This window comes from Protobothrops mucrosquamatus, unplaced genomic scaffold (assembly GCF_001527695.2).
Source record: "Protobothrops mucrosquamatus isolate PMUCROS unplaced genomic scaffold, P.Mucros_1.0 scaffold197, whole genome shotgun sequence".
NCBI lineage: Eukaryota > Metazoa > Chordata > Lepidosauria > Squamata > Viperidae > Protobothrops > Protobothrops mucrosquamatus.
In genome coordinates this window covers 751,297-767,914 of record NW_015386553.1, presented here as the reverse complement: position 1 = coordinate 767,914, position 16,618 = coordinate 751,297, and the positions used below count along the sequence as shown (strand labels likewise).

Here is a 16,618-nt window from a genome sequence, read left to right as displayed (position 1 = left end):
AAAAAGTGATTATAGAATTGATTTTGGAAAGCTATAAATGGATTAAAGGGCCAGAGAGACTTGAAATAACAGAATCATAAGGCTGGAAAGAACCTTGCAGGTTTTCTAGTCCAACCCCCTGCCCAATATATGATTTTGAAACTAACTTTACGAAACCTTCCTGTGTGAAAATATTGATGATTTGGAGAAAAAAAACATGACAAGAAGATTTTGAAGGTTGATCCTAGAAGACACTGGAAAGAACTAAGATTGCAATTAAAGGAGAAGATATGCATTAACATTGAATGAAGCAAAAATACCTGGAAGAATTCAAGATTATTTGGGAACAATATTCTCAAAAATTACTTTTAAAATTACCTTTCATTATAAAAAGTAAAAAAAAAAAAAGGATTATTGAAGAGGAAGAATTTTTTGGGGGGGATAAAATAGAAACTGAGGCTGATTCAAATGTGGATCTTGACTCGGACTGAATAATGAGGCTCTTAATAGATAAGATCTCTTCTTTCTGTATCTTATTTTTGTTGAAATATTAGAAAAAGAGATAAGTTACTGAAATTGTTTGTACTTGTCTTGATGAAAAATGTAGAAGTTTATTCTTTGTATGTCTTTGTTATTATTTCTTCTTTTTCTCTGTACTTTTTAAATATTTGTATTAGTTTTTATTAGCTTTTTTAATCTTTGTATTTACAAACCTCAAAAAAAAAATATTAAATAAATGCTGGAGTGTGGTAATAGGTATATCATCCAGCAGAAGATACTAAAGTTTTTGTTCCAAGAATATATGTTCACTTATTTTTCATGCATCTTTTTGAAGATTTCCGTAGGTTAAGCTCAGATATCCAGTCACCTCCTAATATTGGTCTGAGACGTAGTGGTCAAGTTGAGGGTGTACGTCAGATGCACCAAAATGCTCCAAGAAGTCAAATTGCTACAGAAAGAGATCTTCAGGCTTGGAGACGAAGAGTAGTTGTTCCAGAAATGACATCCAGTATATTTAGGTGAGCAGACTCATTAAGCTAAAAACCTGTTGAAATTAACTACAAGCACTTTTGCTCATTTACTTTATTTTAGTTTGTACCACAGGCACAACAATATTGTTGTTCTTAGGCTTTATTTATCTCTTGGACTGATTTAGATATCATTTTGTAATAACACTTGTATTACTGTAGATACACTTTCTAGTTTTTTCAGAAAAAGGAAAAACAGCTTTTATGATCTAAATTGAAAAGTTCTGGGGTTGGATTTTCTTTCATCTTTTTTTAGTCAAATAAACTATGACTCTAAGATAAGCATTAATTGAAGAACCATTTTTGTATAAGGGAAACTAATTTGTAGTTGTTAGTTCTCTTAGAAATACACGTTAGCAATAAAGTAGTAACCTTTCATGTTTGAGGGTTTTTTCTGACAAGTTTTCAAAATAATTTGTTAGAAATCAGGAAGAATATAGGATTGCAAAAGGAGAAGAAGAAAAATGGCTGTATACAATAGAGCAGAAAAGGAAGCTGTTTCAGTCCTCAGAAAAGGTAAGAAATCCCTGACTTTTGAGATTCATAATTACACACATGTAATTTAAAAAGCCTAGCTTGTTAAATTTGGAAAAGTATGGCAGTTAAAAGCCCAGACAAATCTATCTCTTGCTTGGCTGCTTTAAGCAATGTTAAATTATGTGTCATTGCAGCTAAGAATAAATAGATTTAAATAAAATGTTATGAAAACAAGAATACATGCCGTGGACTGTACTTTACTGAACCAGCATAAACCATGAAGATGGCAAATAATGTGAATAATTGGCTTTTCCAGTAGTTAAGTCTATTGTACTATTTTTGAAGCAAGTGTCCAAAGAATGTCTCCTTTCTGATTGAACTGAATCCATTATTTCAGTGATGGTTATTTCAACTCCTGAGGGTTTTTTTTTCTCCAAAATGTCATTAATTCAGAGTGACTCTGAAGATTCATTGATGCAATCTAAGAGAAGACTTTTCAGACGTAAATATGCATCGTATCAATCACAGAACAACATTGAACAATCTGATTCTTCCAGTGAAGATGTGGTTGATTGTTTTCGATTCACTGAACAGGTAAGCAGTTTTGATTTACCTTAATGACTCATACAACCAAAAATTTTGACTTTGATTTCTAGAAGTTCAGGCTTTAAAGATAGGATAGATTGTTTAACTAGGCATTTTGCTGTGTTGAACTATATAATCACTTTATGATAATGCATCATAGTTATTACATAGCCATTTAAATGAACTGATAAATTTGTTGTAGAGGTAATCCAATTGATAACTAATTTAGATGTACTAAATTCAAATAGGCTGAAAGTTGTAGACTAGTAGAGATATACTTGATTGTGATATTTTATAATACTACCACTTTTATACATGGTGTATCTCAGCGGCGGTTGGACTTAACATAAAGTGCCATTCTGGTCACCAGGCAATGGACCCATCAGGAAAGGGTTAAATCAGTCAGAAGGCAGAATTAAGATTTCTACAAGTAACCACTCCCTACTTTAGAAATTCCGTAGATGGGACTTATCAGGTCTACCTTCTGGTGTTGGAAAAGGCAAGATAGAATAAGTGCAACTGTTTTTCTTGATCACCGGAAATCTGGTTTGCTATCTGGTTTGAATGCAGAATTGGTCCTGGTTCAAGATTTGGCCATACTGGAAGGTACTATGGTTCTTGTTAGCCTCACTAGGTAGACCAGACTAAGAAATCAACTCCATAGGATGGCTAAAATTCTTCATATTAATAACAGAATCTTGCAAATCTGATTGTGCTGTACTACCTTCTCCTTATGTTTCAGTGAATTAGGGAGGTATTAGAGCTGTTTCTGAATATCATCTGGATGTTCTGGATATTAAAAATGGTTTAGCCTTTTTAGCCTAGATAATAGAGCCTGTATATCTCTGGCAAGGTCATCTTCCTTACTCTCTTCACCTATACTAATGTTAATTATAGAGTTTTCTGGGCTAAAAAGGAGGAATGATCAACATCGTTTGTGGCTAGTATTCTCTCTTGTACATCATTCTTGCTAAAATTGAAACAAGTGGCAGTTCATGCAGCAGACTCTGGTCAAGAGGTCATCAGAACATTGGTGAAACTAAGAGAAGAACTTAGTCACTTTTCTGTTCTCCCTCCATGTAAAATGTGAACCTTCCCATCCATCCGTACTTTTCTGAAACATCCCTAGATTCAGTATTCATTCTGCTTGAGAAATTATGTGCTGAGCCAGTCTGCAGATATAATTTGTGTCCACCTATAAGGCGACAAGGTACCTCTAATTGGAACCTCTTTGATTCTCTTCTCCCTCTCTCCCTTTCTTTGTCTGTTTAGGTACATTTTTGTGGAAACATTATATGCACCAAATGTGGTGTTATAGTAAGGACACAAACACTTCAAATGACAGCCATACTTCCCTCATCTGAATGAAGGGAAGCCATGATTCTTTTCTGGACCATGTTCCCTAACCCAAGATGATTTTCTAAGGAACTGAGTTCCCCATTCCATAAGGCTGATATCTGTGGAGATTTGGTCTTTGCAGACTTTTATTAAGAGCATTTTCTTGAAACATTAGTTGACACCAGTCGCCATCATAGACAGCTGATCATCAGGCTCAAGTGAGTTACTACTAAACTGCCTCTGTAAATAGAGCAGAAATCTTGAGCTGCAATTATCATGCTTTGTAATTTTGCCAAGATTATGACAAACCATTTCCTTGATGCCAGGATTTTCTGAATTGTAATCTCTAAGTAAACCTGAGAAATTTGGAGTGCAATGATCTGATGGGAATGTGAAGACTTGTATCATGAGACAGGCGTATTAATGCCAGGAAATTGTTGGAAAGAACAGTCCCTGTTCTAAATGCCAGTATCTTAATTTTTAACATCCAAACTCTGATGAATTAGTTCAGTGCTTTGAAGTTCATAACAGCTCTCCACATCCTGTTTTTCTTTGGGACCATGAGTAACAATAAGACACCAGTAAATATAGCTTGTTAAGTTTGCTCAGATATTGAGTAGATGACAGATTTGATTAAATTGAAAGAGGAGCAAAAGGTTTTCTCAACTCTATTATCATCTTGATTACCATCAAACCCATTTGTTTATTATTTCAGTTTCTTAGACCACCCATTCATGAATAACCTTCAACACTTTGAGGAACTGCACTCAATTATCATGGCACGTTTACTCTTACTTTTCGTTCCTTAAGAATCAAATCTCCAATAATCCAAAGAAATAGAATTAAGAGAAAGTAAAAGCTGTTTGTAGTTTGAATACAGCAGCAAAAAGTCTCCTTTAAATATAGCTCCCTATTCATTAATACCAAGCTTTGTGTTTCCCAAAGAAACCAGTCCCTGATGTCTATAATCTTGGTCTCTTTAGTCTTGTATCTGTCTAATGCATGAGTGATATCAATATCATCTTTAAGGGATCCCACTGGTGTACTTATGCCTACAGTGGTGAGTGTAGAATGATTCTTGCAATCTTTTTTTAATAAGAGAAAAGAACATATTCAAATAAATGCCATGTATTGTCCATTATAGGGCACTAGGGAAATAGGATGCAACAGTCATAAGTGTGAAAAACAATCATAAGTCACTTTTTTCAGTGCCATTGTAACTTCAAACAGCCACTAAATGAATGTTTGTAAGTCAAGGAGTATATGTATTGCTTCTCAGTTGAAAGGACAGAAAAGATCTTCCTCAGCAGAAGGCAGAGCTAAGATTTCCTTGGATGGAAATGCCTCCATGGGATAAGAAGTCTTAATCCTGTCTTCTGATTTGTAAAGTGGAGTTAACCCTTTGGGACATCCTCAGTGACCAGAAATAGAGTTTATGTTGTCTATACTTTTACTTCCAATCTTAAGAAAATTCTATTTAATTAGGAAAAAATTCCTAACTCTTAAAACAGTTTGACTCTGAAATCAGTTATTTAAGGAGATGGTTTATTAAGTATATTCAATGGAAATTAATCTGAATACCTGCATTTGAAGGCCTAAAAGGTCACTTCCAATTTTTTCAGTGATTCTAATTTGGCCTAAGAATTATTTAAAAATGAATACTCTATACATATTCTCTTCAAAATATATATAGAATAGAATATAGAAAATGTTTGTGTTGTGATGTTTTTAAATGATTTTATGATATATGATTTTATGATACGATTTTATGTTTTTCAATTATACATGAGGTTTTCAGCATGGCAAGAGATGCTAGCAAAATGATAAACCATTCTATTTCATTAGTGAATGATAAATAGTGTGATAAGTTAGCAGTGTAATAAGGAATCTTTACATTAGGATATAGTACTCAAACTATTTGTTAATCTAGGAACGAGAAGAAAGTGATGGATTGAGTTTGTCTTCCCACGAGGAAGAATGGAAGAGTGACAAAAAATCCAACAGTAATAGTTCCAGGTAAAATCACTGTCAGGTATACATATGTCATATACTTGAAACCTGGGAGTATTGCATTTTAATTTTTGTGGTGACTTTTTAAATAGAATAATTTTGAATTTAGATACATGACATTTATATCATCTTTATCACTACAAAAGATGCTGTGTTGTTGTTTGCATGACTTGCTACTGACTGCTGCTGTTGACACAGACTTGCGTCTACTGAATGCTTTGCCTACAGCTGAGTAATCCTATCCAGCTTTTTGGAATAATAGTCTAAAATAGTTGAGTGTGTGAGTGTGTGTATATGTATTTATTAACTTGCAACAACATTAATGAAATGTCTTATATAGCTCCAAACTAATTTGTTTCTGTAGTGCAATAATAGAAAATGCAAGGTGCCTTTCTAAGTTTTCAGTATGCTAAGTATGCCTAAAATGCACTGTGAAGTTGAGTTTAGAAAGTTTACCTGTAGAACTTTTTCACCTGTAGAAAGTTCAGTATTGTGGCTTGCTCACTTCTAATTCCATATATGTAACAATACATCTTTTTGTTTAAAATTTCCCAGAATTTAGGCTTAGCTTCAAACAATTTATCTTTGAATGGCAAACAACAGAATTTAAATTATTAGTCTAAATACAGAACATTTTAAAATACAATATAAATATTTTGGTATTTAACTTGTACTATATTATGTTGTTATCTCATAGTGATTCATCGAGTCAGTATTCTGATTGGATTGCTGATGCAGGAATTAACCTACATCCTCCTGTGAGAAAGTCTCAACGCAAAATCATTAGATATTGTAGTTCTTCTGAAGATGAAGTATCAATAGAAAAAATTTCTCCACCCAAAAGAAGGAGAAAAAGACGGAAAAAATATAAACCGAAAAAACATGAGGTATTGAATTTTATCTATTTTTGCCTACTTTTAGGAATACCAGGTAGTTCTCGATTTATGGCCATTCATTTAATTACAGTTCAAAGTTACAACAGCCTCGGAAAAACTGATTTATAATCCACCTTGCAGTCACATGATCTCAATTCAGACTCTTGGCAGCCTGCTCAGATTTTCAACCAGTTGAGCAATCAGGGTTTGCAACCATCTTAGCCAGTTTCTGACAAAAAAAAGTCAATAGGGAACTATGTAATTCATTTAATAATCATGTTAGTTTGCTTAACAACCATGGAAAAAAATGGTAATAAAATCCAGTCCAGTCATGTGATGCCTTGCTTTACAACTGCAGTGACTTATAAAGGAAATTTTGGTCCCAATTGTGGTTGTAAGTCAAGGATAACCTGTACAGTTTTTTGGGATTTGCCTTTTTTCTGTATTTAGTCAACACTTAATTGTTCTTAGTTTAACTATTGAATAATTAAAAATATGCAGAAATAGTTTTTATTGCAACTAATATATAGGTATTAATACAAGCAGTATACACCTGCAAATGAAATGTCTTAAAACTTAACTCAGGAAATTTAAATAACTGATAATTCTACAATATCTTCATGTGTTCAAAATATTTCAGGTATATTATCTAATTTTTATAGCAACTACAAGCAACTACAAGTAGCCCTCATTACTGACTGCAGACCTACCGTGTTTCCCTGAAAATAAGACCCGATTTTATATGTATTTTTTCCTCCAAAAGAGGCACCACTTACCTTAGGACCGCCGTAGCCAGGTCTCCCAGGCCCCAACATCTGTTGCACTACTGTCAGTTCTTCTGTAGCCGCATGCCACGTGGCGCATCTTGCAGGTTCCACCACTCATGGCAGGAGGCCGTGTGGCTCATTGCACTGGTGCCGCTGCTCGCAGCAAGAAGCCATATGGCTTATCACACCAATCGTGCCAGTGCTGCCACTCAAAGAAGGCGGCCACGTGGTGTGTTGTACCGTGCTGCATGCGAGCGGTGGTACCTATGCTGCGAGTGGCAGCACTAGCGCAATGCGCCACGTGGCATTTGACCGCAAGCGGCCACAGAAGAACATGGGTAACAGCGCAACAGATGTCGGGGCGTAGGAGGCCTGACTGCAGCAGTCTTAAGGTAAACAGGTGCGGGGCATGTGGGGCAGCTCCGTCCCCCACCCCTGCCCTAGCTTGATTTTTACACGTATGCCTTGCCGCCAAACTAGGACTTATTTTGAGGGTAGAGCTTATATTAGGCGCAAACGTAAAAATCAAGCTAGTACTTATTTTCGGGAAACAGTAGCAATCCCATTGCTAAGCAATCTGTTCATAAAGTGAACTGTCACATGACTGACCGACCTGTGATATCAATTTTGGCTGTGTTTGTTAAGTGAATTACTCCTGGTTAAGCATGGCATCATGGGGCAATGACGTGCAACTTTCTGCCAACTTCCCAAGTGATTTTGCAGTTGGCTGTGAAGTTTGCAAATGGTGATTCCGTGACTATGGAACACAATACCTGTTGAAAATGAATGTTAGTTGCCAAGCGCCCAAATCATGCGATGGCTGAAATTTCAAGAACTAGTTGTACATCTCCGTTTTAAGCATCATTGTGCCTTTGAATGATTGTTGAAAGGTCAGTGAGTAAGGATACTGAACATAAGATAAACAATTATTAGTTTCAATATTACAGATGGGGAGGCTACAGCTAAGAACCAGGATCCCTAAAAATATGTAGGCATCATAACAATGCAGAAGTGGCATTTCACCTATTCTGTTACACCAATGCTCTAAATTTTGTACACACATAGCACACACGAGTATTGCTATATTTTCCCTAGTGATGACCTTTGGCAGTTAAAGTTTCAACTTGAATTCCTTTATATTTCTTTATCTATATTAACTAACACATTCTTATTAAAGGCTAGTATGTGCAAAAGTACATATTTTGCATAAATTATATATAAAGTTAAATTTTAAGGAAGGATACAATGTGTAAAAATGTATCATGTTATAAATATTGTTAACTAAATTTGCACATATTCTTAAAATTTGTAGATGCAATTAATAAAACTATTAATTGTGTTATCTTTTGTGTAGTAGAACATATTTTTCTTCAGATAGTCAGTCTAGATTAGACATAATTTTGTTGAATTGATCATTGTAACCCTGGGAAAATAAACTTTTTTTGCTATAAATCTTTAAATCAATGGCTTGTATGCAATCACGATGTTATTTTGAATAATTTTTTATAGCAACAAATAAATGCTTCTCAACAGTCGGCAGACCAAACATTGTCATCTGATTTTCAATCTTCTGACTGGATAACAAACATCAGACTCCGAAGATCTCCTTTTGTCCCACAAATGGGTGATGAGGTGAGAAAATTGTACTGTATATTTCTTTTAAAGTAGAATATTTAAACTTGGCTTTGTAATTTTAGTTTGTCCATAGGTGGCAAACTATACTATATTAGTGTACTCTTATTACCTTATAGAATTTGTCTTGCTTTAAAGCCACAAAATTTACAATCAGATTTAAAAATACAAAGCTGGGATTAGTTAATTTATAATGCAGTCCTTTTTTAAATGTTATAATGAGCTCTTAGAAATAAAAATTAATGCTCAAATTGGAACATAAATGTCAAATGGATCAATTCTAAATAACACATGAAAACCTTTATATTTTAATCAAATCTGGCATTTTATTTATGAACTAAAACAGTGGCAAAATATTAATATGTACTACAGATAGTGAATGTATTTTAACTATCAATTCAGTAGCATAACAACCAATTTTATGTATACATGTGGGGGAAGAAGCCATAAAATTCTTCTGTTTAGTATTAACTATGTTGGGTATTAATCTACAACACAATCTACAAATTGCTGAGACAATTTTTAATTAATTTTTTTTTAAAAGCAAACAATGAAGTCATCTGTGAAACATCCATTACCTATGGAAGCATTTAATAAAAAAAACCTGAATCTGAAATATTAGTGGATTCATTTCTGGGTAGTACATAAATGTAATAATAGCATAATAATAAACATAATAAGAGCCAATTTGGTGTAGTGGTTAAGGTATTGCCTAGAAACTAAGTTCTAGGCCTCCCTTAAGAACAAAAGCCAACTGAATGATTTTGGCCCAGTCACTCTCTTGTCAGTCCAACCCAATAATGGAAGTGAAAGGGTATGATTGAAAGAGATACAAAGTATCTTTGTCTATCACTCTGCTATTTATGGACAGCAAGTTATCACAAACAATTAAGAATTCTTGAGATGAGATCATCTGACAGGAGCTCAGAATTATGTTATCCAAATGCTACACATATTTTTTATATATATAATTTTATTAAATATTTTTAAGAAGGACGATAAAAGCAAATACAAAATAATGTAAAGAAAAAAAGAAATCAAAGAGAAAGCTTAATGTGCAAGGAATTTGCATGTCTGAGATGTGATGCTGAAGTAATTTCATTGTAAACCAGTAATCATTATTTGGAAGTAATTTCAATGAGAGATAGAATTTGAAAAGAGGGATGATGTCTGTGCTAGCAAGACATAGGTTTCCTAGGGTCTTTGCTCCTATCCCCAGTTATGAGAATCCCACATTGTCTTAATCTATTCAACAGGAGACATCTAAACCTTCTTGTCAAAGATGAGTCACTTCAGCACCACTAAGGAAAAAAATAGTTTAAAAATGGGAAAATAGCTGGAATGGAAATATATATTTTACCTTGAAGACATTTTAACAAGAAACTTCATTTTCTTGCTAAAATATATATCCAAATGGTCAGCCTCTAAACAACAATAGATGATTATGTGGAAAAGGGGAGAAAAAGAAATAATAAGGGAAAGCAACAGTCCACACTTAGTTATATTACTGCATCCAGTTTTGGTCACCATGATGTAAAAAAGATGTTGAGACTCTAGAAAGAGTGCATATTTATTATTATCATCATCATCATGATGATCTCCCATCCTGGAAATGTTTGGGAAGGAAAATTGTAAGGCTTGTGCTGTGATTGCACAATTTTTTAAGAAATCTCCCTGTTCTTATTTTGATTTATGGGCTACTCCATAGTTGTATTGGTTAAAGTTTTGCCATGGAAGGAATGAGAAGCCACTTAGATAGGATGCAGAACTGAGTCAATGCCTGTCTGGGCCATAGGGGGACTTCATCTTATTTGTGGGTGCCTTCAAAGCAAATGAGAAGTAACCATCATGGTAGATATCCAGGGTTTCTGTCACAATTCATTCTATAGTGGGTGGCATGCATATTCTCTGCTTTCTGAAGCAAGATTGCTACATGGAGTACATTAAATATTTTGACTCAATGCTACAAATTGGATATCATTTCCATTGCAAAAGTAGCGTTTTGGAGAAGAAAGCTATCGCATGATCTTTCTGAGTAGAGTCAGCCACTTTTCCCGTAGAATGGGTTTGTGCACGTTCCATCTCACATCGCGCTGAGAATTAAACATTTAAATTTATTATGAAAATTCATTCTCCTTTGTTGTGACACAGTGATCCCAACCCCACCGCTAATCATTGATTGCCAAGAACCTTTTAAAAAGCATTTACTTGGGTTTGTCATAGGCCCTGTTAAGGGATTCCTCTGTTTATTTTTCTTTGTTGTAATGGGTTTATCTGGTTTAAATTCAAAAGCTAAAACTACAGACGAGGCCATGTTATAACTCTCCCCAGACAATAATGGAAAATTATCTATTGCAGGATGCCCATCTCACATCAGATAAAAAGGGTTAGGATTGCAGTTATTCAGAATTCATCCAAATGTTTCACTTAAAATAAATATACAGTTGTCTTTCATTTTTTGACTTACATTCTTCTTTACATTAGGCAATTTATTTTCGACAAGGCCATGAAGCTTATGTTGAAGCAGTAAGAAAGAACAATACTTATGAATTGAATCCTCAGAAAGAACCTTGGAGAAAAATGGTGCTTAGGGTAAGCTTAGTACTGGTTGTTTCTATCAAATACTTATTTTTTTTTAACACATTTCTTTAATAGCAGTATAGAAGAATAAAAGCAAGGGAATACAAGTTAAAAAATAAGGGTAAATGATCGAAACAGAATAAACTAGACAGAAAAAAGTGAAATCCAATAATTATGGCTGTGTGAAAATTACTATGGGTAATCCTTGACTTACGACAGGTCACTTAGCAATGGTTTAAAGTTAAGACAAACCTCCCAAAGATACTTAAGACCCAGTCCCAAAATTATATCTTGTTGCAGCGCCCCTGTGGGTTCTGCAAAGATCTGCAGCATGCTCCCCACCTGTTTTCCCCCCATCCTGCCTCATGGGTTCCCCATACCTCACTGGGCCTGCTTGGTCAGCTCACCCGATTCCACACGCTTCTCCCCCCTCCCCCCGGTCACCGATCACTTACCTTTCAAAGATCTTGAGAGCACAGAAGGTTGGGGTATGGAAGGAGGATAGGGCATTCTGTTGCTGGACCACATGGCAGAATTCCACAAGCAGCCTCTTTCCCTGAGATGCCGGCAAAGGTCTTGATTTTCCTTTATTTGTTAGTCACTAGACTTCCTTCTTCCAGCATTAGCAGTGTATTGCAGCTAATGCTGGTGGAGGGAAGGGTACCACTAGCAAGAAGAAATCCTCTTGGTTTTCCTTTCCTTGCTAGTTACTAGCCTTCCCTCTCCCAACATTAGCAGTGTAAGATATTATATATTTTATATGCAGCCTAAGACAATTCCTCTTCACTCAGTACAGTGCAGACAAGCCAAAAGGTTAGACAATCATGTTTTCATTAGAACTGAATTGTTGGTTTCGTCTCTGAAAAAGCAGAGTCTAGCCCAGTGATAGCAAACCTTTTAGGGACCAAGTGCCCAAACTGCAACCCAAAACCCACTTATGCATCATCGGGTGCCGGGTGGGTGTGGCCCATTGACTGGGTGTGGCCCATTGGGTGGGTGTGGCCCATTGGGTGGGCGTGGCTGAGGTAACGGCAGACTGGGTGGGACTAAAAAGTTCAATCAGTTCCAATTTTGCAAGATCTTTCCCCCCCGCGAGAAGTTGAAATTGAACCTTTTTTTTTTTTTGTACACGGCGGCGGAGGCCTAAAGCGAAAAGGTTTTATAAAATCCAGCTGAAGGCCTAGGACTGGGGCGACGGCTTGCGTGCCCACAGAGAGGGCTCTGAGTGCCGCCTCTGGCACCCGTGCCATAGGTTTGCCACCACTGGTCTAGGCTGTATAAAATTATAAAGTTTTTCAAGACAGTGCACCTTTTCCGAACAGAGAATATAATAAATATTTTATCTAAATGTAGTCTTTCTGCTATTTTTGACAAATTATAATTCTTTGTAACTTTTTAGAAGTTTTAAAAGCAACATTCACAGTTAGCTGATCAAAAGTAACAATTCCATTTCAGTCCTTATTTTCCAGGAAAAAAAATTGCTTGTGATGTTTAAATAAAAATTATTCCAAATTATTATTTCCTTATGGAACAGACTAAGTTTATTTCATGTTTAAGGTGGGAAATTCTCTTGATAAATTTTGGAAATGCTCTGGTTATCCCTGGAGGAGTATATTTTTAGAACTCAAAATACCTTGTGAGAATGGATTTGTGGCATTTAGGTATAAGAAAAATATTGTGGCCAAAATGTCAGCAGTACACACTCTAAAGTCATGAATTGATTGTATAGTAAATCAGTATATAGATGTTAAAGAAGGGAAGTGTAAATGAGGAGTTGCTGGTTTTAAAACCAGAAAGATGATTAAGATGCTATATTTAAGATTCTCTAATAGCTTCAAAAATGGAAAATGAAAAATGTGGGGTTTTGTTAAATCTTAAGAAAACATAGGAATGTTAACCTCCATGTTTAGTGAGCTTACAGTTGGCAGTGAATAAATTAAGGAGGTATATAGCTTTGATCTGCATTTTGGAGACTAAAAGAGGTGGTTATAATAATAAATATAAAATATGCAAGTGCTGAATCTGAATTGGCTTTAAATCTCTGCCTGTAGTGCTTTTAGTTCAAGTATCAACAATAGAAGCTGGAAAGATCAGATACATAAGGACAATTCCGTGACAACAAAGATCAGAATAGTTAAATAGTTGTCTTTTCATTAGTAATAGTTTGCTATGAAACCTGGACATCAAGAAAGAGCAAGAGAAAAAAAGATAAAAACATTTGAAGTACAGAATTAAAAAGAGTTAGGAAGAGTATCAAAAATTGAGAAAAAACCAGTAAGTGAGTCCTGGACCAAATAAAAACTAATTGTCCTGTTCTGTCACAAAGCAGTTATGCTCTGCACATGTGATAAAAGTAGAAGGTGGATTAGAAAAACAAGGTTGAAGAAAAAGAAAGTACAGGTAGTCCACAACTTATAATAGTTCATAACTTCACTTGAAGTTACAACAGTACTGAAAAAAGTGACTTATGACCATTTTTTACATTTACCATTGCAGCATCCCCATGTCACGATTTACATTTGGATGGTAAATATGGTTCATATTTATGATGATTGCAGTGTCCTGGGTCATGTGATCCCCTTTTGTGACTTGACCAACAAAGTCAATGAGGAAGCCAGATTCACTTAAGAGTTGTGTTACTAATTTAACAACTGCAGTGATTCACTTAACAAATGTGGCAAGAAAAGTTGTAAATAGGGAAAAATTCACTTAACAAATTTCTCACTTAGCAACATAAATTCTGGGCTCAATTGTGGTCATAAGTCAAGGATTACCTGTAGAGGAAGACAACAAATAAAGTGGATACAAGAGATCAAAGTGATTACTGAAATGTTTTTGGAAGAGTTATGAGTTCTTATTATCAAGAAGTTGGGATGGTTTCCATTAATCCACAGAGTCACCAAAAGTTGATCCATAACGGTTTTACTCTCATTCCATGTTGCTTTTTTAAGTTTGTAGATTTCTCAAGTATGACTTAAAAAGCAATAAATTAGCTTTTTTCAAAACATGTTTTCTTTAAATGGTTTTCACATTGCATGTCAGATTTTTTTACTTTGTTTAAAAAACATAATATTTTAGTCTATTTTTATTTTTCCATTTATCCCTCTTATAAACCAATATTTATTTCTTAAACTATAATTAATTTTAAATAAACGAACAATACATGGATGGGTTTCTTTTTTGTCCTAGAACCCAACATTCACTTCCCACTCTGAATCCCACATTCGTCATACTGATAAAAGTGAGCATGCATATGTTAGTATGTAAAATGATGCCACCATGAGTCTGTACTTGGAAGAATTAATTATATTTCTGAAGTTTTGATAACCTACCCCAGTTTGAAAATTCTGAGAGGAATAAAATAAATTCAAAAAACCAAGTCAAATTATTCTGGCAAAGATCCTACAGCAGTGATTTTAGCAAGTCGTTGCTGCAGTGAAAAAACAGTATATCTTCTGTGCAAATGTGTGTTAAATTTTACAACTTTAGTAATTGTCTAACATCTCCACAAATTGCATTCCATTTCTTTAAAAAATAAATTAAATAAATTTTCATTTGCACATTTCCCCTGCTAGAAGTTCTGGCTTTCCTGAATAAGGCTCCAGAATAGAATAGAAAACACAAGGCAGTTTGGGCTGCTTTCCAAGCTGGGAATCTAGCTGGAGTAATGCATGTAGTGCTTGCCCAACTCCAGTATGTACTATATGTGTAATCCTCCAGAGTCATTCAAGACTTAAAAAGAGAAACAATTTGTCCGATTAACATGGACAAATCTAGTCACTTGCCAATGCTGGTGAACGCCATATATTGGCGCACAATTCATTCTTTGCACAGTGTCCTAATGTACAATATTTTGTTGTTGCTCATTTTTGCACAATTTATCCTATCATTTACATGCTTTCACATAGAACATGGAGCTCCATTTCCATCTGTCCTGTTTGCCATCGTTCGCTCCCTAGAGACTAAAATGGAAGATCTGTAACTTGAGCTGGCCACGAACAAGGAGTGTATATCGGAGGTGGTGACCCTTTGAGAGCTGTATGCAACGAAATTTCATTTTGATGTATGCCGATTGGTGTACTTTCAAAGTGACAATAAAGTTATTATTATTATTATTATTATTATTATTATTAACATATGGCACTCAAATGTTGCTAAACTACAGCTAGCATTTTTCAGAGTTTCCTCCTCAGGCACGTTGAAAGGAAGTTCAGTGTGATTTGGAATGCCGTAGGTCAGGGGTAGGCAACCTCGGCTCTTTTATGACTCATGGACTTCAACTCCCAGAATTCCCAAGTCAGCTATGCTGACTCGGGAATTCTGGGAGTTGAAGTCCATGAGTCATAAAAGAGCTGAGGTTGCCTACCCCTGCCGTAGGTTATCTATCATATAAAGAACTATAAATAATTTAGCTAATGTTTGTATTAATACTAACAAAAATGTTTGTGAATTTGTTAGGATCAAGAATTGGTAAAAATTGTTGGGATACGTTATGAAGTTGGACCTCCTACACTATGCTGTCTTAAACTTACTCTCATGGATCATGTTACAGGACAGCTTCAAGACAAATCATTTTCTCTCAAGTATGTATCTTTTTCCTTATTCTATTTTTATTATTGTATCCACAGTCTGGTCATTGCGCATTTGACTAAAATTTAATCTTTCTAGATACCACGATATGCCAGATGTTATTGATTTCCTGGTGTTGCGTCAGTTCTATGATGAAGCACGGCAAAGGAACTGGCAACCTTGTAAGTTAGGTTTTGCCCTACTATGGAAATAATCATATTGAAAATCTTACTTAGTTATTTATAGTTTCATTGTATATTCATTTTAAAAATTAAAACTTTTCTGCTAACCAGACAAAGATGTAGTGGGGGTGTTAAAACTGGATTGTTAACCAAATCAAACAACTTGAGCTTTTTTTTTTTTTTTTTTGAGGATACTCCCACTTTATAAAATGCAGGAAATATACTTGAACCTAACAATTTTCTGTAAATAGAAGATACTAAAGTTTGTCAGGCTTCTCACAGGTATATAGTCCAATAATCTAGTCAAATAATTTACAGCTTTAAACCTATCCAATTTTGCTTAATGATTAGTAAATAAATTATGTTGTTATGATTATATTTAAAGCATCAACCTGAAGTACAGTATAGACTGTAACTACAGTGATCATTAGCTATCCTGATTAGGGATGATGGGAACTATTCCAAAAATATCTGAGGACCAAATATGGTGTCTTCCTTAGCACAGTATTTTAGATGTTCTAGAATGACTATAGAAATTGTTACAGAAGAGGTCGGATAACTTTTAGTACAATATATTTGTGGGGATTTTTTTCTTT

At 34.9% G+C, this 16,618-nt stretch overlaps 1 protein-coding gene across 1 annotated transcript in view; it reads left to right on the top strand.

The window, feature by feature from the left end:
- The window catches only part of BRWD1 (bromodomain and WD repeat domain containing 1), a 70,873-nt gene that overhangs the window by 27,617 nt on the left and 26,638 nt on the right, over positions 1-16,618 (top strand). Inside the window, exons 19-27 of the mRNA XM_015813807.1 lie at positions 815-998; positions 1,430-1,523; positions 1,938-2,078; positions 5,338-5,423; positions 6,115-6,304; positions 8,569-8,691; positions 11,176-11,283; positions 15,730-15,854; positions 15,940-16,022. Coding sequence (XP_015669293.1) covers positions 815-998; positions 1,430-1,523; positions 1,938-2,078; positions 5,338-5,423; positions 6,115-6,304; positions 8,569-8,691; positions 11,176-11,283; positions 15,730-15,854; positions 15,940-16,022 — 1,134 coding nt within the window. The remainder of the gene's footprint in view (positions 1-814; positions 999-1,429; positions 1,524-1,937; positions 2,079-5,337; positions 5,424-6,114; positions 6,305-8,568; positions 8,692-11,175; positions 11,284-15,729; positions 15,855-15,939; positions 16,023-16,618) is intronic.